Genomic DNA, 26,844 nt, shown 5'->3' with positions numbered 1-26,844 from the left:
ATAGTACACATATCATTTAACCATGAGAAAATATTTCCAAACAGGACAATTTTTAAAACTTTATAAAATCACTATTTTTTTATGTTCATATTGGGAAATTTATAATTAATTAAGTTATTCTGATAGAGCTTATTTCAAAGATAGTTCCAGCATAGTTAGGACTGTCATTACACTCACTGTAGAGAAAGCATCATTCCCTGGTCATCTGACAGAACTCTAATAAGCTGTGTTAGAACTTTGGTAAACCAAACTTTAATGAAGAGTAGCCAGACACCTTTCAAAGAGTGAAGCCTCCAAGAAAAGAGAGAAACCAAGATCCTGCACAGAAACGAGAAGGAAACTGTGTCAAGACAAGGATCGTCTCCCCACCTGCCACATGGCATGTCTCCGTACACGCCGAGGAGGCAGACAGGGAAGCCAGGCAGTTATGTGGCTCCATCATAGTCGGTAGAAATCTGCTTTTTTTCACCCCCTTTTTTCTCTTATGGAAGTGTTACCTATAATGAAAGAAGCTACTACAAGAAAAAAATATGGTAAAATGTTTAACAAGACAGAGTTAATGCTTATGGTGACGAATGGCTAAACATACATCTATAAATACTATGTTACATATAATACTATATATTATATTATGATGTATTACATATTTTGAGGAAGGAATTATGGATTCCTTATTTCATACACACAAACACAAATCCTCAAGTCCGTACTCAAATACTGATATATTAACTTTTATGTAGAATTAAGACATAAAAGTTAATAGGTTAAAAGTTAATACTAAAAGTTTCATGTAGAATTAACAAATGTTATGTTCTCTTTTTTTATATGCCATTGAATCTCATTTTTTTTTTTTTTGGAGGTTTTTTTTTTTCTCTATGTACTTTTTTTTTACTCAAATGTACTTTGTGCTGTGTCCCTCCAATGAATTCTTCATAGTATTACATAAGCTTGTCAGGAACTTGACTTTTCTGAATAAAAACAATATGTGATGCTTCTAATCGATCATACTTCGTCTGTTTATTCCAAAGTAAGACGTCTCAGACTCTGGCGTTTACACTTTACACACTGTTGGCAGTCGTGCTCAACTGTTTATTGTGAACTTGGCGCCATCTTCACCAGTCCAGAGCTGAGAACAAATCCCCTTACATGAGAAGTCCCAGGTACAGCTTGCCAGTGACAAAACCTCATGAGGTGTGGAAGCCATTCTTCTCATAAGTTTATGACGATGAACACGTGACAGTCAGACACAGTCCTTCCCAAAAGCAGTGACAAGGTGGCTTCTACAGACACAGCAGTTTCCACACAAATGGCAGCTGGCCCAGAAGCAGCAACTTCCAAACACCTCTCTGCAGGCTCCCACGTCACAGTGGCCTGAGGCTTGCAGCTTCTTGGACTTGTCCCCAGACTCTGGCTTGCCCATCCATCCCAGGGCTCTGAGACCAAGTGGATTATGGGTGTTTCTCTAATTCTTTTCCACGCTCTCACTTTTCAAGTTCCTCCCTCATATAAGTGTTATCTACCACTTCAAGGCCCTTATTCTTCTAACGTTTTTAGTGGCCTTGTTTTCCTGCGTTCAGATGAAGAAAGCGCCCACGTGGCAGCTGGGGGGGGGGCGGTTTCTTGCTTCATCCACTGTCCTTTTACTGTCGGCAGCAATACGTCCTAATAAAATCTACTCGCAGCCTGTGCTGGATATGGGACGACATCTTGGCCACATGTCTAGGGAGCAACAGTCTAGGGAGTTGGGGTGGAGTGAAACGTTTGCATGGGTAAAGTTCTGTCTTTCAGATATAGGTGTCACCCTTCTTCCTTCTTGGCCATTTCTGCTTGCTTCTGAGAGAAAAGCGGACCTGAAGCTGGAGCAGCCATACTGTGACTGGCACAGCTACTTCGCTTCTGCGATATGCGGATTATTGTAACTGAGGACGGCAAAGCAAGAGTGGGGAACGATAGCTTCTAGACTTCTCATCTTAAGAGCCCCTTACACTCTTAGAAATCATTGAGGACCTCAAAGAGCTTTTGTGTGTGTGTTTGGGGGTGGGGGTGAGTTTATAGGTATTTATCTAAATGTTAAATTAAATATCTATTTTTTGTTTATGTAAACCTTATACATATAAGCTACATTTTTCTAAATGAAAATAACTGGGTTTTGCAAACCTCTTTAATGTCTTGCTGATGAGAACACACCTCAATTCTCATATCTGCTTTCTACATTCAGCTTGTTGCAAATTCACACACCATGTAGATTCTAGACATCTCCATGGTACACTCATAAGAGAAAGAAAGTGAAAAAGAAGCATGGCCTCTTCCATATATTATGACAAGGGGCTTGATCCCATGGACCCCCTCGGAGTATCTGAAACATCACAAGGTTGCCATTGACTATGCTTTAAGAAGAGCTGCCCTAAGAATACTACACTCACAAACTGCAATATGTGAAGTTTATATAGTAAGTAGCAAATGCATATAATGTGGAGTTAATACATAAAATAGCTACATAGTTTTATATATGATAAAGTATTATAATATTATAATAATAATTACAAGCAGAGCACATTATTGTATGAGGCAAAATAGCATGTTTTACGTGCTTATCAACAGAAAATGGCATGTTACTTATTTGAAGGATAGGGAATTTGCAAAATTCATTCTCTCTGAATTTAGCATGTATTTCGTTTTTTAAATCATCTAATCATAATAATCAAAGAGAAAAAATCATATGTTAGTATAAGCTTAATAGTCACTGTATGCTTTCCATAATCTTCCCCTTTTCATCATAGATTGTCTTGAAATTTTATGAGGCAGAGAATCAAAACTGAGATAGGTATTAATTTTTTTCCTCTGAAATGTGCTGCCATATTTCAAAATCTGAGCATCGTATTTATCTGATCTGCCACAGTGGTGAGTTGCTCTGACCCTATAGCTCCTCAAATCTCCGTATTAGTGGAAAACCTTGAGAGCCAGTCATAGAAGATATAAATGACACTTTGTGGTTGGAGAGGCCAATGCTTTTGTAGAGTCCTGGCACTATGTATGAGAAAACTGTCCTAATAATAAAATCATGGCAATATTACTTCTTTTCAAAACAATATTTTAAATACTAATCTAAGCAATAAAAGTAATAGCAGGTCTAACACCACTGGCAATATTAAATTGAAATTGAGAATTGCAAAGCTAGTGAAGTTGTTATCAGAAGAATTGATCTACAATGGAACCAATATTTCAAGCTCCCAAATAAATGTTCAATAAAGCGTTGCTTCATTATATGCAAGCATTACGATAGTGGTTTACCTAAGATATATTCCTTTAAAATACCTTACCATTTTTCATATGCTGGAACAAAACACAAAGGACTGAAATGAAATTACACTTATTTTTATGTTCCAATGGATTTTAGCTGTTCACAATGTATTACTTAACTCATCCTAAAAACAAACAAAAAATAAACAAAAAAAACAGACTATCAGTACCAAGGAATGTTTACCTGTATCGGGGCTGGTGGAAACAGTAGACCGTGGTGAGAAACGTTGCTTCTCTGAGCAAATGCAGTCAATGTAATTGTTCAAGAAATGTTTAGGAATGATTCTTTATATATTAAAAAAAAAACTACAGTACTTTTCCTATTGTATATTAGGAAACATAAAAAAGATTACTTTTACAGGACACTAAAAACAAACAGAAATCTGTGTGTCTGTCTCTCTGTCTGTCTATCTATCTATCTATTTATCTATCAACTATCTATTATTTCTTATATGTCTTTCAATTGTCTGAAGAGGCTACATTCGGCTGCTTTAACAAACTATCCCCAAAATCCTAGATGCTCACATTATAGGCCCAGTGGATCACTGCTGGGCTGTACTGGACCCAAAGCTCGTGAAGGCACTATCATCTTCTGACTGCACACTCGGGCACAGAAGGCCCTTCAGGGCTTCACAGTAGAGGACAAAAAAGTGACTTGTGTTTTCATTTGTATTTATACAGTTTATTGCCTTAGCCCATAAATGACACACTTCACTTTCATTTACCTTTCATCGTTTGTCAGAACTGCTCACATTACATAATCAAGCTGCATGAGAACTAGGAAAAATAAAGGAGGAAGTAGAATATTGAGTGAGCATTAACTCTCTCTGCACTGTGCCCTGCTGATCATCAAATATCCCATTCCTTCTAACCAAATATAGAACATAGCCTACTTTCTCCCAGGGAGGATGACCCAAATGTTCCATCACTGTATCGAGTAATGTGACGAGTTTGCAAATCAAAGTCAGACATGGCTGCTATTCATCTGCATGTCAGCAAACTAAAAAGATGAGTTATTTGCCTTCCATACCTAATATAAATGACGTAGGAGGAATAGAATAAATACAGCAAACACTACCGTCTGTGAAGTGTGTGACTAGGAGACATAGAGAAGTCCTTGTTCGTAGCTGTCCTGAAGCTACTCTTCTTCCTTTTATGATGCCCCTTTACCAGTAACCTTGCCCACACTTCTTTTCTAGAGACTTCTTGGATATGCTACATTTCTTCACATTTTTTACATTTTAGCCTCTCTTAAATTTAAAGGCATCTACCTTGAAGTCGTCAAGATTTTAAAGGAAGGCCACATCCTTATTCTGCTCTTTTGTTTTCTCTTTCTTAACTTTTTAATGCTTAGAGAGTCAGGAAACTGTTCGCTCTTTTAAGTCTAGAGGCCTGAAATTTCTGGACTTCATCCTTTTCATGTCCCAAAGAGAGCTCATCTGTCTTTAACTCATGGCCAAACACAGCCATGACAAGCAGCCCATATCGGGAAGGCTTTGCTTTTAAACTTCTTTCCCTAGAGAAAGTAAACTTTCCACGAGGCAAGTAATTGCAGATGACAACATTACCAGAAGATAGTATGGGTTGACATCCTTCCTTACTACCTATCAATTGACCAATAGGCCAATATCATCTTTGTTTGTCATGGAAGTAGACCTCTCCCAAAATGCAACTTCTGTGGTAGCCAGGAGAGGCAAGGTTAAGCAAGTGACAATAAACCTAGACTTGGTATAATGTATTGAACTATTTTAAAATTCAGTGTCAAACTATCTTTTTGAAAAAAAAAAATCTATAACATCATTCTAGTGAAAAAAATTTTACTAATTTAAAAACAGAAAAAAAATAATAAGTATTAGTAATAAAGTCCACAAGCCCATATTTACAAAACTAAAACCCAAGAAGCTCTAACAACCAAACAAAAATTTATAATAAGATAACTGAGCCTAAGTTTTTTTGGATAAAAAACTTTTCTGAAGCAACACAGATCCAGATAAGGTAGAATGTTATGTAATATGCAGTATTTGAATCATCATTCTAAAAAGTGAAAAATTATAAATTCTGTAACACATATTCTGTAAAGTTTTTGTATACAGTACTATGCATCTGTATTTCCTAAACCACATAGAATAATGGGATATTATGTGTGATTGCTTGTACATAATATTTCAGCATACATTATGTCTCTCCAATTTTACTACATTTAGATTTGTAACTTTTCCCCCATTCTACGTGTTTTTCTTTCTGAATATTAGTATATATTTGTTGTTGTTACTGTATTATAACCATCTGGATTATAGGATATTTATTTAGTATAATTGCCTTTCATATAAGCTAGTTGTAATATCACACTTTGCATGTATATATTTGTGTCAATCAAAAATCCCATGTTTAATTATTATTTATCACATCTAGGAAAAAAAGGAGAAGATAAGTAAAGAATTAGGCTAAAATAGTGACGGCAAAAATCTGACCACTAACTGTATCTTCCTTGCTTTCTGAAGTTAATCACATCTCAGAACATCTCTGATTGTTTAGCCAGCACAGTGATAGTGACCAAATTTCATTTTTCTTACAGCACCCCCTACCCATTACTTACATGGTTCCTATAAATGTATAGGAACCCACTATGGAGCTGAATGAAAACAGACTTGCTCAGAAAAGAAATTAAATTGGATAGGTTAAATGATAAAACAATATCTGGGTAATAAAAAAGTCAAGAGAACTTTAAGAAATATAGAGGAAATACATTTAAATTCAGTAGATTTTACTTTGTACAAAATTATTGCAAATACTTCCATGAATGAGATTTGGTTATCAGCTCTGTAAGAATAATGGTATATTCCAAACTGAGCAGCCATCAGTGGAATTAGATCATGCCTACCTTTCTCCTTCCTTTTATTACAATGTCAGCATAATATTTAAAATGTCTCAGCAAACTCTTCCCTTCATAACTTTAATAAGTAGATTTGCCAGGTGCAACACTAGCAGGAGGCACATAATGTATTTAAGTTTGAAAATGAGGCAATTATATTTCAAAGTTCTGATTGGCTACATTTTCATTTCAGAGCCATGAGATGAACTGATTTAGCTGGTGGCTTTCTGGAGTAATCTCGTATGTGCGCACCTGTTCATCTTATTAAAACAGAAACACCTTGCTAGGGGTAAGAAGAGGATATTGGTCACAGAAACCATGACAGCTTGGTCCCTCGGCTCTTCCTATTGATTACATTTCCTGACAGTCACATGGGAAGTTAATTACTAGTAGGCAATTAACACTCTTGCAAAATAATAAAGAAAACATAATTATATTGAGAACTCCCAGAGACTGTTTGTAATCCTAAAAGCGATATTCCCAGGTTGCTGAATAGCTATGACAACCCAAGTTTAAGCAATTCTTTTTTGTCCACACCCCTTGACCCACCCTCTGTCGCTGGCAAAAATGGTACTTATTCATACTCCATTTCTTTATTTTAAAATATTAGAAAGAGTCCTGTGTTTTCATCCATCTAATTAAAAAATCCCCATGGAATTGCTCAATGAAAACAAGATAAAATTTGTCTTTCTAGAAAAGTACATCTACAGTGAAAAAGACTCAGGATATCTTATCTAAGATTTGTTTGTGATTTTGTTAAATTAAATTTCTGCCTTCTCCAGTACGGGGCAATAGCTCACAGAAGAGACTCTGGAGCCTGACCACTTAAGCTTTAGCTGCTGCACTATCCTCCAGAAATCACGTGACCTCAGGGAGGGTATGTACCCTAACTGTGCCACAGTTTTCTGTTCTGTGAAGTGGAATAATGGGTCTGCAATATTTGTTTTTATTCATTTTAACCTGAATTAGCACACCTAGCAGTTAGTGACAGATAAAGGCTATAAAAATGAAAAATGCCAGAAAAAAAATGAAACAACAGAAATATAGGACTCATGGCTGCATTGTTCCTCATGCCCCATCGTCCCCAGCCTGTCCGCCATCCACTCTGCATCTGTTCAAAGTCTCAGGTTTGTTTTATATATAATGTCTAGTTTTGAGCTGAACTCTGAGTTTTAGCAGAGGACACAGAAAAATACTGCTAAGCCATTTAATACGTTTTTTCATAAACTATTACAAACTCACACTTGAAGGAAAAAGACACTGAATATCTGAAATAACATCTGATCTGCCGAGTTTACTTTGGCAGAAAGTTGAGTGAACTGGGGCTGCAATCTCTCCCTCTGATTCCAGCAGGTGATAATTACAGAGATTACAAAGACACAACATGGATGAAAATAATGTATGCATAACTGTCTCCCACGTTTTTCTCACTATCATGAATTTATATTATGCCATCTATTAGGTTATAATACTCAGATTTAAAGATTTGGAGCTGAAAATGTAGTTGTACAAAACATACACGAGTCATGAAGTTAATTAGAGATGTCCAGTGAGTACAATATAAATGTCTATAAGTGAAAGGAATACCATTTAAAAACATTTAAAAGGAAAAAAATTCAAATATATTTGTGGAACACCTACTCTTCCCCTAGACCCAAGGTGAAAGATAAATGAATGAATGAATGAATGAATGAAAGGTTTTAAGTTTACAGTATAATTATGAAGGCCACATCTTTCCACAAAGGTGGATGATGAAATCTTTGAGATTGTGGGCCAAAGATCAGGAACCATAAATGGTTCTTGCTGAGACTTCTACAGAGTTTATTCATTTTATTTCCTCTACAAGCGCTCCCCTGAGGTCCTTTCAAAAAGATGTCCACATACTAATCCCCGACGCCTGCAAATGTTATCTTAATTGAAAAAAGCATCTTTTGCAGATATGATTGATTTAAAGGTCTTGACATTGATCAAGATAGCCATGTGTTCCCCTCAGGCATGCTAAATTTTAGACAGGTTTCTTTCTGAATGTAGGCCCCTTATATGCTCTGATTATTCGTGTCTCCCTGAAATTTTCATGGGGGTTTGAAATCCTAACCCCCAAGGTGATGAGATTGCTTGTATAACAGTTATATACAAATGAGTAAGTGGTCTCTCCCCAGACACTGCTGCTGGTACCTTGATCTTGGACTTTTCTGCCTCCACGACTGTGAGAAATAAACTTCTGTTGTTTATAAGCCACGCCATTTATGGCATCTTTGTTATAACAGCCCAAATGGACTAAGGCATCCTCCAACCTCTCTTTACTTAGAGCATTTACTTTACAAACTTGCAGGTGTAAATTATTTTTCTGCCCTGTTGAGATGTAAATCTTATCCCAACCTCTGGACAGGTTTACAACCCAGGAATGTCTTTCTCAAGGACCTGGGAGCTATCCTTTTGAAATATAATCATGAAGAGAGGTAGAGCCGCTTTCTCTCATTCTCTGTGGGAAGGTAAGAGCCTAACTAAATGCCGATAGCAAACACAGACAGCCTAATTGCATTGACTAACCTCCCGCCACCTGTCCCCCAGTACTTTTCTACTAGCTCACCCCATGCTTAAAATGCCTCCCACCTTTCATTAAAGCAGAGCTGAGGTCCATCTCTATCTTCCTTTTTAATAGTCTCACATGAAATCTCTCTTGCCTTAATTTATCTGTAGCAATTTTTTTTCTTTGACAACATGGAGTGATTGAACTGGTTTATCGACGTGGGTTCTGAAGGTCATCACCAGCGATCTTATAATGGAGAGGCAGAGAGAGTCCACACAAAAGGAGGGAAGTGACCACAGAGGCGGAGATTGGAGTAATGCGGCCATAAATCAAGAAGGACTGGCAGCAACCAGAAGCTGAAAAATGCAAAGCTGCGTTCGCCCCTAGAGCATCCGGAGAAAGTGTGTCCTGCTGACACCTTGACTTCCTACCTCGGGCCCTCTGAACTGTGGGACACTTAATTTCTGTCGCCTTAAGCCACTGAGTTTGTAGTGATTGGTTACGGCAGCCATTGGAAAGTAATAGAGTGATCAGAAAACATTTTCATTGACATGGATCTCCTTAAAATGACAATAATTAAACTATTGCAGAAATGTTAATTACAGTTGAAACATTTTAGGCTGAGATCACTCTTTGATTAAGGCAGTGCTGTAAGAACACAATATATTGACAACTGCATATTGTTTTTTATAACAAAAAGTAGTACCAAGTGAATGTAATCATATTATTTTGTTTCAGCTTAAAGAAAAGTAGTAGAGGTGTTTTTTTTTTTTTCCTAAGTACTATTGTTAAAATGATAGAATCGGGATAAGCCACTTAAGCACCTGGTTTTAAGGAGAATGCTGTTTAAATAGATTAATTCAACCAGAGCCCTGGAGATACTAATGAAATTCGCCAATTTAGAATAAACAGCTTCAGTATGGATTTTTGATAAGAAAACAGCTGCTCCTCTAGAAATACTACCAGCTAAAGTCTGAAGGCCATGAGATTTGTCTGTTCTGGAAGATATGATATGCAAGGAACAGATGGTTAGCATAAATAATTCAAAATATCTCTCCAGTCATTTCTTTGGGTAAAAACAATGTGTTGAACTATGTTTACAAGGTTACTTGGAACTTTAGGCACAAAAATTATTTCTTTTTCATGCTTGCTTTCAATATGCAATTTAAAAACAAAACCAAACTTTTATTATTTATGTGTTAGCCTTCTAAAATCAATATTGGCAACAATATCACATAGGTCATATAAAAGCATTATATGTGTAAAATATGGGCAATCACAATTAAATACATCTAGGTCTCCAATGTATAAAATTTGAGGCTAAAATGATGTTCATTTATTTCACATATAGGTTCAATTATACTCAGAATTAATATTAATATATAACAATCAAAACTAATTGAAACTTTTGTTGGTAAACATATAATAGAATATACAGATATCAAATTATAATGTATACCTGAAAATTATATAATTGTATTAACCGATGTTACCCCAATAAACTTAATAAAAAAATTTTAAAAAAATAAAACTAACTTTTGCATAGTATTTTATAGTTTACATATATTCTCTACAGACCTTATTTCATTTGACATTTTACATATAAAATATCTGAAGTCACTCCATCGGTTAAGAAAATATAATACCAGCCTTGTAGTTTTACAATCCTACTGAATATTTAATTTTTACAGTAAAGTTGCCATATATTCCTTGTGATTTGCTCTGATTTTTCAGTCTTCTTGAAATAAGATTTAAAAATTGACATATATTTTTTGTTTAACTCTAAATTTTCCAATGTATCACATGTATGAAGAATTCTTTTTTCCTGCCTCATAGAAAGATATAAAAATACACGTATGCCTGCGTTCATCCATGGCCACAAGCCTCCCCTCTCTTGGTTAATGAACATTCTCCTCTCCATCCTTCCATTTTCTTTGGTGTGACAACAGGCCTTTGTGACTTTTTAAATCAAGTAACATTTACCAGACTCCATCTATCACTCTAAGGTTCTTTTTAAAATTGAAGTTCTAAATACACGCACACACATACACACACACACACGTGTGTGTGTGTGTGTGTGTGTGTATAAATATATTTATATATATATATATAAAATTTGTTGCTTCTACTCAATTATTCTGAAACTTGTGCTCAGCTACATATCATTAATAACTTTGTATTTGTCATATGTCCTCAGTCCAAAACATTTCCTGTCAAGTCACTATTGTTGAGCATTGCCAAGAAGATGGATTCTTGAGCTTTCTGCTCTAGATCTTATCCTGGCTCTCATTTCTCCTCTGGAGACTTTTATGGACCATTCTCTAACCAAGACTTCTAAGTGTCACAGTCTCGAACCCTATAAAGCAGTCATTACCATCCATCACAAATACGTTACCTCAGCTCTGGCTTCCAGTTTCGGTCACAGATCTTTTGAAGAGTAGGATCTGTTCCTTTAAGAACACCACCGCTCACCTACCAACAGCACCCTGTCCTCTGCCATCACCGTGCCACCTGTGGTCGAGTACGTCAGTAGCTGAAGTACATAGATTTAGCCTTCCATGTGCTATAAATTGAGCTGTGAAATTGCTTGTCCAACACGAGATAGCTGCTTGGCTACTGAGAGACTTTTACTAACTCTGAATATTTAATACGAGCTATTATAGGGCCTTGGAAAACAGTACACATCTTCCTCCAGAAATGCTTAAACGCATATTTGTGTTGCACAGTCAAGTGATAGTAGCAGTTTCCTGAAGCAGAAATCCAACAGAGAAGCACATCTAGGCATTGACATGGGGACATTCAAAGGAAACTGGATAAACATAGAAGAGCCTAGGTACTTTGGTTATTACTGCTTCATGTCCCCAGGGTGTCTGGCTATGTTAAAAAATAACTTTTTTTTTTTTTTTTGGCTTGTTTTTGCTCTGGAGATGTCAAAGAATTTCAGGACAAATTCCAGGAAAAAAAATTGCACTTTGTGTTTCAGAATCAATAACTGAATTTCAGCCACCAGTCTTCCTAGAGCACAACTGGACTTCTGAAGGAGGCCGACCTGTGAATGGACTCGAACTAATCCCGGGGACACTTAGCTCTGCAATTTCTCTTTCGCACAAACACGAACAGGGTTAGGTCTAAAGTAGACCCACTGTTACAATAAACAGAATGATAAATTGTATGTTATCAAACAGGCACCATCCCTGGAGGTACAATAAAGTTGAGAAGAATCCTGAAATGTGACATTATCCACCATGAAGGCTAAGGCTAAAAAGAGGAGAAACAGATGCCACAGCGCGGGTAACGAGATCATGTCATCCCAGCCTCAGGCCCTGTGACGGCAGTGATTGGTTCTGGGCTGTGCATGTGAAGCTCTAATCCATGGCTATTTTCTATAACTTTGGGAGAGAAATATTCTTTCTCTCTCAGGCTAAGCTGATAGGATAATATTCTGATGATGCTGGTAGCTACTTCTGTCTCAAATTGGGAGAACCCTAGCCAAGATAAGAGTCAAAACAAAGAAGAGACAATAAAGTGACAGATTCCTGATGACTGCAATCTGGTCTTCTGCTCAAAGCACATTTCGCCTAAAATGAAAATCTAGCCATATTTATTCTTTTTTTTTTTTATAATCTATTTTATAAATTCATTATTTTTAATTTGGGAAGAAAACACTTCCACCATGTGACACATGGCTAAATTGCCATTCTCGCTCTCCACCATTTTCGCTTCTCTTCTATCATCTTGCAGTCTCTGAGTTGGCCTGGCTAACGCCTACGTATCCTTCTAGGTGTTGCTGAAGTACTCACTTCCCCAGAAGCTCCTCGCCACTTCCCATCAACACATCAAGCTTTATTTTTCTTTCTTGTACCAATACCACTCAGAGCCTACCTGTGCCCCCATTATATTGACATCAGCTGTTAAAATCTGTCTTCTCAGACACATTTTAAGTTCTTTAAGGGCACGGTCTTCATCATGTTATCTCCCCTTGCTACTCAGTTCTTACTCCTCAATTGAAAGCTACTGTTTGTGAATCTTCCCAAAGTCCCCTGGTACCTTCTGCCTGGCTTCAAACACTATTCATCTCATCTTGGGATGATTTTAGACTTGCAATAAATTTAGAACTGAATTGGCATAAAATAGACAGAACATAAACTCAGACATCAGAGGGTTCATGTTTTAGTCTCTACCCAGAGAGAGCTGAGTGCACAAATGCCGCAAATCATTGCTGAATCGCCTCTCAGCCTGCAGATATCCAGGAAACGCTGACTTGTAAATCTTGGTCTTAGCAAATTAAATATGTCTGCTGAGGCACTGACAGAGATCCCAAATCCTAAATACCTATGATTTGGATCAAGTAGTCATCCAACAATGGAAGAGAAGGATGATAAAAATTTGCCCAACAAACAGTACTACTTATAAAATGCGTAAACAGTACCCCTATAGGTAGGTATTAAAATGGTAAACAAGGCGCAAGCAGCTGCAATTTTTATAGGCTACATTCCTGTATTGACTTGTATTCACTCTTCAATTCTGTACAAGGACAATCTCTATAAAATTCTATTACTCAAATTTATGTACCATTCTCTCACGCCCAGAGTATTATTACACATGCCTAGACTCGAGTGTTGATGTGAAATGAAGTTATAACTGCCGTGTTAGACAAGGATTTAATACTTTTAAATGCAGTGTAATTCATTAAAGGGAATATGTATTTATTCAAGAAGGTTTTGTTTTGTTTTGTTTTAAATCTGGGTTTGAGTCTCTAAAGGAACATGAGACTGCATCTGGATGAAAGAGAACAAAGACCATTTTTAAAAAACACATATTACAAATGAGCTTCTCTTTTTAAAACCTCTGTTTCTTACAACTTCGACTAACTAGGTTCCTCTACAGCTCTCCCCACTCCTGGGAAGGATTTTCACATCCTAGAATGTTATCATCAAAGCTGACTTGGAATTTTAAAATGCTGAGAAACTCAAGCATTGTTTTAAAGATTGTTGAACAGATGTAGTTTCTCCTATGAGACCTGCTTGATGGTAAATACCTTGTAATTCATCTGAGAACTTCAAAATGCAAGTATGCATTTTAACAGAAAATAAGATACCAGGAAAGAAAAAAAAAGTCAAGGATAGAAACTAAGGACACATTGGCATTTGATCTGCTGCTTCTCTGGCTGTGCAATTTGAAATATACTTTGAACTGGAACACTGGTGAACATTTTTCACAGATATAAGACTATCCAGTTAGAAATAACATAATATATTGCAAATTGGCTTTTGTATTATATCCTGGGCTTGAGGACATTTAAATACAATTGCTAATTACATAATATGATAATTCGTCCTTTTAAAAAAACATTAAAATGCTAAAATGTTTGGGTATGCAAATATTATTTTAGATTTGGTATTAATTTGAAATAAAATGTAGATTAATTAAAACAAACTGATATGAAATAAAAAGTGGCTGAATTGTGCCTTGATGAAAGAGAGCATCAAGATTTTAAATCAAAAAAACCTTAGATAAGTAAGATCTGAGCAGATTTCTGTGATTCTAGGCACAGTAGATTATACCTGGAGTGTCTGTAAAACAAAGTGGAAAACTGAAAATAGGTATTGAGCAGGATAAGTCAGAAATCTGAAGCCATACATTTGAAAGAAAGGTGGAGCAATAAGGAATATGCAGTCTGTGAAAAGAAGGCTTGATGGTAGTAATAATTTCACTTCGAATACATTAAAAACTAAATGGAAAATATACTAGGATTCATTATGAGTAGTTCCAGAGCTCAGAACTGATGTGAGTAGGCAGAAATCCAGGAGGGATAAATGTATAATTTAAGGGGGGAAAAAGTATAATGCTATCCCAAAACAGAAGTGATGGTTGTCGGCGAGCGCAAGGAATCTACTCATCTTAAAAGCTCATCATCAGTGCTCAGAGTGTCGCACAGGAGGAATGCACAAACTGGGTGGGTAGGACATCCTGTTTGATCTCTAATATGTTTATTTAACACTGAGAGATTGTGATACTATGAGATCTCCAAGTCTGTCTGCCAAATATCCCAAAATGCCATCTATCTCACAGCCTGGTGTTTTCCTTGCATTAATTTAAATAATCTAAAGTCTCAATATACAGAGATCACAGAGAGTAAAAGGTATCCACCCTTAAAATGAAAAGAATGATGACAATGTTTAAGAACTATCAGTTATTAGATGTTAAACATGCCTTGGTTCAAGCTAGTTGTTTTTCCTTCTTAAACTCAGACACCAGCTGAATTTGGTGGATCAAAATTCATAGGCATTGTGATAGGTTTTATGTGTGTTTATCCATAGTTGCTCCCTTTTTTTGTCATATCTTTCCTTATGGACGAATAATACATTCCCACCCTATTAACTTGAGCACTGGCCATATAATTTACTTTGGCCAAAAAAAAAAAAAAAAAAAGTGAATATAAATGGTGTGTCCCACTTTTGAGCAGAAGGTTTTGAAGCCAGGGTACAGTTCATTGAGGCCTCCCCTGCCCATCATGCGTACAAAAACTGTGCCGGAGGTCCTGTGAGAGACTGTCCTGGCAGCCTGCATCTCTGATGGGTGAAGGGCAGAGATAGCTGAGGACAGGTGTAGTGCAGAGGGCAAATGAATCCCCGCTGATGTGGAGCTCTAAGCTCTGGAGGACATTTGCTACCTTGCTTGCTCTGACTGACAGAACAACTGGAGTTGGGTGAAAGATTATTTTGGGCATTATGCACATGTTACCATACCTCTAGATATGTTTAGGGTCAGGCTTGCAGCCAAGAAAGGGATGCATCCTTCCTCTCCAACTTCCATACATTTTACTTCATGACCTTTTGTTTCCAAACCCAGAACACAGGTTAGTATCACGGAGATACCATGGACCTCTGTTATGAGTTGCATAAGCCTCAAAGTCTTATCGGAAGAATGGAATGATAAGAGAGTTTCCTGTCCTGCAGGAAAACTGACCACACATCTTCCCCAATAATCACTTAGAGCAGAATGAGAAGGTAGGAGATAGCATCTGGCTAAAAAGATATCCTCATATATTTGTACTCAGATGAATAAGTTGACCTATTGCTTAAAGCAACAGAATCCATAGCCTAAAATAATCTTGAGTAAGCAGTTTCCAAATCAGGACCAGATTAGGGCTCACCACATTACCCAGTGGATCCTCTGTAGAACTACGAAATCTAAAATCTAAGTTTTAGATTTACCAAGAGTAAGGTGCAAAGGGCCACACGAATTACTAACACCAGTATGGACATTTTCTAAAATGCCAGGGCCCCCGAGTGTGGCTTATAACAGGGACAGTCTAGTGTGGCTTATGGCAGGGATACCCAAATGTGGCATATGACAGGGACATCATAGTGTGGCTTATGACAGTGTTCCACTATCTACCCTCTTCTGCTAAAATAGACAAATGAACAACAAAGTGTCCGTGATTCATAAGAAACCGTGAAAGACAATTTTCACCCAGAATGTAATCAGAATCCAAAGAGTACTCAAAGGGAGCAACGATGGCAGGAATATCAAAAGAAAGTGAAGTCCAGCTTTTACTTAAGAAAAAAGTATAAGTGAAAATAAAAGTAAAGGGGGAACTGAGTTACCAGCAGCTTATGTAGAAAATACTTAAAAACTTTTGATCACAACTCAATGTGTATGAACAGCATGACCGCAGTTGCCAAAAAGTTAACAAATTCTGAGTCTGCGTTATGTCTAGAATAAAGTATAATTATTTTACTGAAAATTGATGAATCCACATGTATATCACTGTGATATCTTTAGTTCTAAATATTACTGACAAACCAAGATTATCCCAAGAGAATTAATGGTTTAAAAATACAGGTCGCCTAAGAGAGCAGGAACATGGAATTTGCTAGAACAAATCTGCAGGGAGGATGTGAGAGTTGCATGCAAACCCCTGAAGGCTGCCCTATGGGAGAGGGAGTAGATGTCTGTACTCAGATAGAGAGGAAGCTTGAGAAAACTGGACAGAGGTTAGAGTTACATATATTTAACACACAGTAGCATACCATTTTTGCAGAAAAGTGAGGAATTAATGCAATTTCAAAATACATAAGCGTCATCTTATAATTACAGCCATTCAAACACACACTCTTCAGCTTTGTGACTCACTGAGCTGCCCATCGCTGGAAAGTGAAGTTAAATAATCAATGCTAAATTGCACGAAGCAGAGGATTCCTCATCAGGTAGAACGTTTGACGAACTGGCCACTCAAACGCCTGCCCATTTTAAGAGGCCTGACTTCATGCTTCGGTGGCGTTTGAGGAAATGTATCTTGCTATTCTGTGTGTGTTATCTTGCGTAGCCAGTGCAGCAATTCTGGTCAGCCTTCCTAGGATGATGCTTGTTGAGAGTTCACACAGCACAGCTACCTGACAATCTGACATAACACCACACATTTGTTTTGCTGCCAATTAACTTCAAGATCTTTCCACTAACACTTTGTCAACTCCTTAAATGGAGCACTGACTTTTGCCAGCAGAAGGGTGATTTCTTCTACACAGCTAGCTGTTAAGTCATACTAGCAAGATAACAAAAATCAAATAAGACTCAATGACAGGCCATTTAGCCACCTGGCATATGCTATGTGAGTGCTACAGGTGTCGCTATAAGAGAATGAAGGAATTGGAAGAGACACTGGTGAAACCAAAAAAAAAAAGGTATCTTTTGCAAATAGAATAAATAATGGTTATGAGTCATCTGACTATGCTCCACAAACTTGCAAGTATCAGCGTATATAAAATCTTGAATTACTGTAACAGTAATGAACAAATATTTTTTTTAAAGTCTGAGATATATAAATACTATTATTCTTATTAGTGTTACAGCTTAGATTCCCACCTTTAAAAGTAATTACAGGCACCCTCACCATAGTCTGGTATCAAGCCTGTGGGGCCTCCTGTGGGGATCAAGTCACTCTAAACAAAAACAGTATCTTTCTTAGCTCTAGAGCTTTCCATCATGCCATGATAAAATAAGCAAATGGTGATAATATAAAATTTACTGTCAGTATTTGGGAGAATTTAAAACATACAGAAGCAGTTCTCAATATCATATTTCACATAAATATGCATAACACACAATGACAGTGCCATTTCGTGCGTCTATCTATTTGTGCATTGCCTACATGTATTCAATTTTGATCAAACGGGGCTTCTTACAACCTCTAGGTTATAGCAAACAACTGCCTAAGTTAATGCAAATAGAGACGATACGAGCTGCGATGTACAGGTGAGGATTCCCTGCATCATGATAGCACCTGCTCGCTCATAAAAGAGCTTGGTATAAAGAACCATACATTCATCTGAGCTCGAATTCTTGCTTTACCTCATATTAGATAAAATGCACAAGTGACTTAACGTGTTAATCCTGGCTTTTTTATCTGTAAAATGAAAATGAAATACAATCATAATGTTATAGTTCGCAGTATTTAAAGAGTAAATGGCAGAAAACCTAAAATGTGTCTTAATGGTCCATATACTCCCTGTTAAACTCATTATATAATAAATTTGAAAAATATAACAAATGATTATGACTTCTTAGAGCAAGTGGTCAAACAGTAAAATAAAAGCATAGTCTTCTTATATGTGAGTCGGCACAGGCTGTTTTCCCAGCAGAACAATCACCACCAACATACTGCAAAGTTTCAGGACCAAAGATCTGTATCTTGCTCACATTACGCATCTCCCTCACGGTGGCTGGGGCTCTACTGCCCATTGTCCTACTGCAGTGGCATATGCTGTCAGAGTCTTCACCATCTGGAACATCATAAATTGCTTTGGCTGGGGAGGCAAACTAAGCAATAGTGCCTGGCTTTTAAAGACTTACTATGGACCAGTGGTCCCCAACCTTTTTGGTACCAGGGGCCAGTGCTCCTATGAGAATCTAATGCCTGATGATCTGAGGTGGAGCTGAGGCAGTGATGCTGGCGCTGGGGAGCGGCTGAGAATACAGATGAAGCTTTGCTCACTCGCCTACCATGCATCTCCTGCCGTGTGGCCTGATTCCTAACAGGCCACACGGACCAGGGCCGGTAACAGTCCATGGCCTGGGGGTTGAGGACCCCTGCTCTAGAGAATGACCAGCCTTGTTTCCTCTCACATGTCCTCTATCCAAACAAGTCACATGGTTCTATCTAACTCCAAGGATGCTTCAAGGTCAATTTCCTTACTTGCCCATAAGGATGAGAACCAGTAATATTTGCTGAAGATCATGAATGGCAACTATAAGATGCATCAATCTCCTTTAGCAATCTGGAAATTTTGTTATGCACTTTAAATATTTAATATAAAGATTTATTTAACAAAAGTTTCATAGGATACATCTTGGCTTTCTGTTAATTTCTAATGCTCTATCATTTGATTATCTATATGTATCCAAAAGTCCATATTAAAATTCCATATATTGCTGTCATCATTTATCAGTGAAGTAACCAATAAAGCAGTTCATGTAAAAGACAACAAAATTAACTAGCACGCAGATAAAGAGCTCACTTATTTGCTTTAGCAAAGTGATGAATTCTTAAAGTAAATAGTATATTCTCAAAAAATGAATAAGTATAACTACTTGTTTGTCATAAGAATGCTGTTTAAAAATAAAATCTGTACAATGGAATAGTTAAACACAAAGCACTAAATATACCACAGTAGAAGATTTTAGCAAAGTCTATGTAACGGGTATAAGGTAACTGTAGAAGGTATGAATTCACTAACAGTCTTTGTCAATGCTTCCTCAAGTTTATAGTTGAAATGAATAACCATTTTTAACAAAAAGACCAAAGTAGGAACATAAAGCTCACACAATTCAGAAGTCATCACGCTTATTTCTTGTAAAACTAATTGTACAGTAGCAAGTTAAAATTCTCTGAATACACAGCATTATTCATTAATCTCTCTTTACCACAGTCTATGTCTGTGTGAGAAATCAAACCTTAAACACTTAAGAAAATTGTCATTTATTATATTTTTATAATAGTGAATCAAAACCTTGAATGATTTGTTTTAAACTAAATTGGATAGTTGACCAAATTATGAGTCTAATAAATACAGACTATGAGAGATTTAGAAAACACACACACTCACACACACAGAATTCTTCATAATAAATATATTCAAACTGATGAAAAAAGCTCCGTATCATTGTCTTCTGGTGCATCTATATAATTTGCCATCTTATTGTGAAGAGAAATGTATGGCAGTTGTTCATGCTTTTCAGATCTGAGTGCTAGAAAAAAAAAAAAAGTCCCTCACAATCCCTAGGCTAATATATATACATACACGACAGAGGTAAAGAATTTTTGTTTCTTAGAACGGGTGTTTGGAATATGCCCACTAAAAAGACGGATGGTGTTGCAGTTACCGTGACAATCGAAGAGGCAGCGAGTGAGGCAGATTGTATCAGATGCCTGGGCAGGGTCTGGCCACACATATATTTTATTTCACTCATCAATCGATCAATGTATATTGTGATGTACAATGTGTCTGCTAAATATAGCACACTTTACTAGTTTTTGTGTAATGACAAAAAGAAATATGATGTTCTCTGCCCTCGAGAAACATCAAACTGTTTTTAGACGGGATGATGACGCTACTCCAGGTACAGAAATACATCAGGCAAACTGGAGTGGGGAGATGGCATTTGGCAGAAAGCCTTCGGGAGCTGAATCAGGAACTGTTGCATAAAACACCTGCTTGACACTCTACAGCCATCTTATTTCAGATGATGTTAAAAAATTAATTGAAGTACAGGATAAAATTTGGTAATGGCAAAGGTGATATTCGTAATATATCAAATATGAAACAGCCAGGCACTGATGAATCAGAGAAGAAACAGTGGCCAATCAGAAAAAAAAAAAAAAAAAAAAAAAAAAGAGCAGTGAAAATCAAATTGGTTTTGATATGTCAGTAGGGAAGCTGAATAGTGTCCTTGGTGCTGGGGATATCTGTAAATCACAGTATAGCCAAGGAGCAGATTATCACAATGAAGTAAAACATACACAGATATTATGAGAAACACCATTTGAGACTTGATATTATAAAAAGCTTATTTTTTTCCCCTTACTCTTATATTCTAATTACCAAGCACTATAAAACAGTATGTTGTAAATATAAGCATGTGATGCCAAAAGGCTTTACCCATGAGTAGGCAGTGATAGTTGATGTAAGTGATAGTTGATTTCAAATGAGAATTGTATGTCTTATTCCTCTAACCTAAATAAGGTAGCTGAATGACAAATGAGATGCCTGAAGTTTTAAGACACTGAATGACTTGCTAATGATCACATACCTTGTTACTGATAAAGTTGGTTTATCTGACATTTGGCTACTTAATTTGGGCAAAGTGATGGCTATAGTAGATGGAATGTGTCAAAGTTCACGTAACAATGTATTTATCTCCTTTCCCTGATAAAATAGAAGACTATAGAATTTCAGATATCAAGAGTAAGACATGTATCTCCATCTAAGATTATATGGTTAGATGATGTAGAATACATTTTTACTTGCTTGTACCTGAAAAGCCAACTGGGACTGACATTTTGGCTATTCGCAAATATTCTGGATCATCTTCTCATCTAAGCATATGGTAAAATGGCATTTCTCTGTTTCTTTTGAAATTAGGCTTCGCCATAAAATGTAGTCATAGGTAATGTGAATTCCCAGCAATTCACACAAGGGCCAGTTATGATTTACCTCGCTCTTTCCACTGCCTCTAGAACCAAACCACTCCAGAAGGGGGCGTGCCCTTCAGCCTGAATCCAGGAGTGAGGACAATGCAGTGCAAAGCTCCAGCTAACCTGCTGTGGACATGTAGTACAAGCGAGAAAGGACTTGCTTTATATCTAAGATTTTAAGGGTGTTTTTGTCGTGTACAAAGCTGATCTTGACTTATACAGATATGGGCCGAAAATGGAAGGGAGAGGCTGCGCTGAAGAAAGCTAAAGCCTCCAGCTGTGACAATGACTTCGTGGATTGTGGATGTGTCAAGGGCACTTTATCAGAGGCTGGAATGATGACAACCCATGCTAAGCGGTGGGGAAACATCTGGTAAAACTGTTGCCTGTGGTAACCAGGGATGAAGATCATGTACTAAAACACTTGCAGTGCCAGAGAAAATGTCAGAAAATACAATGCTAGTTCTGTCACTAATGACTGTGTCTGGCAAGGTATGGCAAGGTACTCCTCTGTCATGGTGACACATGGCTCCAGATGGAGGCTGCACTGTTAGCCTAATCCTGGAGCGAGGACACAGAGAAGACTGCGCAATGAACGCGCATGAAGAAGTGGTATGAGAAAAAAAAATAAACCAAAGTCATTTCAGTCATGTTCCACAGAGAATGTTCGATTGTGCGTTTCTGTAGCAATACCTAGATTTTGTGACCGCTGTTACATTCTATATTGTTACTGTGGGTACTCCAATTCACACATTTCCACACGTTATGCTGCTGTTTGTGTTTGAGAAAGAATTTCCTAGATTTTTCCTCAATGTCAATAAAAATATGTCTTAGATATGTTAATTATGTGCACTTAAAAGAAATCAAATTAAGTTGAATTAAGCATTTGAAAATGATCTCAAACTCCACCCCAATTTGTATTGTCTCTCTAGATTATCAGTGGATTTTAATTTCATTCACATAGATAAATATACATAAATAACTATTGTTGGACCTAAAATTCAAGGAAACATTTAAAGAATGTGCTTGTACGCAGTATTGCTGCTTTCCCAGTCATGATGAAATAAAATTAATTGGTGCATTTCCTTGCAATCAAAGTACTTAGAATACAGTCTATCAACTTATAGGAGCCTGTGGGTGGTGAGAACATTTTAGAAATCGTTCCCCAATGCAACATCTGCCTCATTACTTCTTATATTTTGTTTATCGCTATTAGGCCAAAAAAAGAAAAAGGTTTCTAAAATAAAAACTCTTCTCAAAACTTTCAAATATGCTCTTTCATACATTTCACTAGTTTTAAAAGGAGTCGAGATTATTTTACCTGTTCTTTAGTTCTAAGTGTGGAAAAGTGAAAGTGGTTTTACTAAACACATAAAAAACTAATAAAAAGTTTGGGTTCATTCTTTATCTATACAGTGAAATAGAAAAAAAAAAACCTCTATTATCGATGACAGATGGTAAAATTTATATTAAAGTAGGATCACCTCAAATTAAATGCAAATCACTTAAATACAATAGATGCCATTATGAAGAAATTATACCTGGACCAACATGTTTTTTATTGAAAAGAATATCCAAACCTTTCCCTTTCTATTGCATTTATCTACTTGACTCAGATGATTTTTCCCATTTTCTACTTTACTGTTTTATTTTGGAGTAGTTCCGTTTCATAGACCCCAAATCTCTGGTGAACTTTTCAATATCTCCAGCTACTTTGTCTTCCCTTGCCTTTATTTTCATTTTTTATAATTTTGCACATTTTAATAATAATGATTTGATCATGTTTCCTAGTAATGTCAATATCTGGATCATCTTACATCTACTGTCTGTTTTCTTTTTTCTTTGATATTGGCCATAAAGTCTCGTTTGCTCATAGACGTTGTAAATTAGGGTTTTATGTCCATCATTCTTAAAAAGAACTGTAGAGGAATGAGAAAATATTTCCATCCTCAAGAGGTCACCCTCTTCATATTTAATAGACACGGCAGGGAGTTGATCTATGTAGAATCGAGTCTTTCGTGTAGGTGAGGATTTGAGCTGCAGCAATGCTGGGGTGTAATCATATAGGACTCAATCTCTGATCCACCCCATTCTTAGGGTAGTGCCTTCAGAACCTCCTGTTAAGGACTTCATGAGCACTGGCTACACCAGTCCTGTAACACTGCAAAAGCATCAATTCCATCATTCATAGGTTTCTAGTCTCTCCCTCTAGTCATCTGCCACGGGTGAATTCTAAATGAGGCGAATATCTTCAAGGGGAGACTATAGAGGTGCAGGTAAACCTTGAGCCTCGTTTTCTCTACTCAACAGAACTGCATTTTTTTTTTTTGAGGGGCAGGGTATTGTTTATTTGGTTCTCTGCCCTGGAAATAGCAACATTTTCCAGGGGCTAATCCTAGATTCTCAGCTTCTAACTCTGCCCAGACTTGATAAATGTGCCCCTGGGAAAAACAGTTGAGGAAACTTAGTGCCAATTCCTCACGCTCTCTAGGGTTTCCAAACCTTGTCTGTTTTATTTTCGAGCCCCTCCCTCTAGAGAGTTTTTCTTTCTTAAGCATCTAAAAGTCTGTGGTAAACTTCATTTTGCTTTCAAAGGCTTTCGAGTAGCTCCTTAGCATCTAGTATCATCTAAAATTCAACAAATATCTTGTGGTAAAACTAAACACCTTCAGGCCCACTGGTCTAGAAGTTGGTCACTCCAGGTACACAGCCACTAAAAGTTTGTTGGTTTTTCTTTCGTCGATCAGCCACTCCTTGACTGAAAAAATGCAAATTCCCCAGTTTCTATATTAATCCAATAATTGGCAAATGTTCAGAGAATTAATTTAAAAAGTAAAAAGAAGAAAGAAGAAAAGGAAGGAAAGCAGGAAGGAAGGGAGGGAGGGAGGGAGGGAGGGAGGAAAGTAGTGAATTTTCAGCTTACATCTGCTGTCAGAAATTCTAGTCCATTTAGTTTTCTTATTTTTATTATCTATTATATGTTTAGAGATATAACTTTAAAAAAATTATTCACCTTTCTAGTTTCCATCAATGGGAGTGTAAACTTAATTCAATCTACTACATTTATCTGATAACCAAAGCCCAAATGGCTCATTTGGTGATTTCCTTTTTAAAATATATTTTTCAAGGCAAAATAAAATGGGCATTCCTCTGTAAGTTCCTTAAATATGGGGGGAGATGATTTCCATGGTCTAACCTATCATAACCTAGCATTGTTTTTAGAACTTTAACCTGAGGGAGACTGCTATATATTATCATTTATCTAAAAGTGCTGCATTGCATGATTATTTTAAATATCAGATGATTTTATATGAATAGAACATGTTAGATGTGTAAGACATGATTTTTTTAATATTCTATTGGGAAAATTAGAAAGGACATTTTGAGATTAGAAATTCATTAGGTTTCCTAACAGTATCAAAGGAATAGGATCTTCAATTCCAGTTTTATCTGTTTACAGAAATAAAATTATTTTTATACATAGAATGCTTGTTAAAATTGAGGAGGGTTATTTATTACACACTGTTTTTATCAAAATATATCTTAAGAAAACCTAAATTTATTAGTTCTTCCCAAATCTATTCACCTACCCTTTTATGCTATAATTTGGTGGCTCTACTCTTCCAAAGGGTGATGCTTTGCTAAAACCATCAATTGTATTTTTCTTTTTTCTTATCTGAAGTTGGCTGTGAGCTTATCATATATGGCCATCACTGAAATATGTTGCTTCTGTGCTGAGTTTGTTAGGTGCCTTGATTGTAAATGGATACTGGATTTTGTTGTCACTTTTTAAGTGTTCGGTTAAATGAATCACCAGAGGAATTTAACATTCAAATATATAAATCTGACCTATTGGCAGTTAAAACCTTTTTTATCCAAAAAGTAAGCCATGTCCAACACTTTGACTAAATCCTATGTAATTACTGTTACCACACCTTGGGGATTTTTCTCATTCTTTTATTATGAATTATTGCATATGATTTTATCGATATTATTTTATGTTGAGGTATCCTTCATCTTTCCTTAAAGTTCAATGATTTATAAAATGAAGATTATCACAGGTTATGATTCCAACGAGAAACATTGAAAACACTCGTACACATTCAGAAATAACAAAAATCAAAACTCAGAAACACTATCAAATCAAAACTGGTCTAAATTTGATTTAAAAATAAGTCATTAAGGGAAGGTATACATTCACAAGATTCACATTAATGGAAAGGAGGTATAAACCAGCTGCTCTCTGTATTTCTCCTCACGAGTAAAACTGAGGGGTCGCTAGAAAAGTCCAGAGAGGTATCAGAAGTGTCATGCGACAAATTCTTGTATGGAGAAAGGCAAGGAGTTTCTGTACAAAATGACTTATATATCAGCTCAAGAGTAGACGAAGTTCCAGTGCCGACAGTACATAGCAATATACTAAGCACCACATATGCTCCCAGTAAAATACTAAATAACCAGCAATAAAAGCAATATATATACACATGTCCATTTGAAAGTATAGTAAAAAACTAAATAAAATCCCTTCCAAGTTTAACAATTTCTTCTAGATGGGTAAATGATATTTTCAATATAATCTTTTTTGGGGGCGGGGGGCATAATTTCAAAGTGTTATATTAAAACATATGTCTTACCTGATTCCTCAAAGTCAGTGTTGTAGGCTTTCCAGGTTTCAGTTATTCGAAGAAGATTCTCTTCCATGGCTTGGATGTCCATGGAGGGGCAGTTACATTCTGGAAATTTGAGACCGCAGTGACACCAGCAGTCATTGTCCTTGCAGATAAATTCTCCCTCTGAATTGCAAGCGATGTAACTCAAAGCAGCTTGTACAAAACGCTCTTGCAGGTAGTCTGGGAGGAGTGCTTGCAGACCTGAAAAGAAAAGCAGGTAAGTTTACTTCGATAAAGGAAAAACGTCAACACGTATTCACAATACTCGAAAAAGTCAAACATTTGGTACATCAAGTTATAGATTGATGCATATTGAAAATTATCATTAAAATTATTTGTTTATAAAGTTGCAAATTTATAGTTCTTTTCAGCATATGCTGACTCCATGCACTGTTCAAGAGTCCCAGAAATTATAGAGGTGTCAGATTTCCTCAGACAATCTGATTTTATTTCTTAAACTTATTTGATTGGCTCTTTGATTTACTTGACCAGAAAATCTGTTATCTTTACATAGCATAGATAGAGCCTGCCTGCCTTTGAAAAGATGCATGCATTTATTTTGCACCATTGATTTCAAATAGTTTTCAACACTGTCATTTCACTTACAGACCATCATCCCACATCTACATAAACATCATCATGCAGTGGGTTGCAGAGCTGGTGAAAGAGTTGTAGAAGGTCGCTGATGTCCATCACACGCTACTGGTGACACGCGACTTACATCTGCCTGCCGCAAAGCAAATGGACTGATGGAGCTGTGTCACAGTTCATGTCC

The 26,844-nt window shown here is 36.7% G+C and overlaps 1 protein-coding gene across 1 annotated transcript in view; it reads right to left on the bottom strand.

The window, feature by feature from the left end:
* The window catches only part of BRINP3 (BMP/retinoic acid inducible neural specific 3), a 225,353-nt gene that overhangs the window by 58,296 nt on the left and 140,213 nt on the right, over positions 1 to 26,844 (bottom strand). Inside the window, exon 5 of the mRNA XM_039883348.1 lies at positions 26,034 to 26,270. Coding sequence (XP_039739282.1) covers positions 26,034 to 26,270 — 237 coding nt within the window. The remainder of the gene's footprint in view (positions 1 to 26,033; positions 26,271 to 26,844) is intronic.

Source organism: Pteropus medius, unplaced genomic scaffold (assembly GCF_902729225.1).
Source record: "Pteropus medius unplaced genomic scaffold, Ma_sr-lr_union100, whole genome shotgun sequence".
In the NCBI taxonomy this organism is placed as follows: domain Eukaryota; kingdom Metazoa; phylum Chordata; class Mammalia; order Chiroptera; family Pteropodidae; genus Pteropus; species Pteropus medius.
Note: the sequence above shows the minus strand (reverse complement) of the source record. Positions and strands in the feature narration are given on the sequence as shown.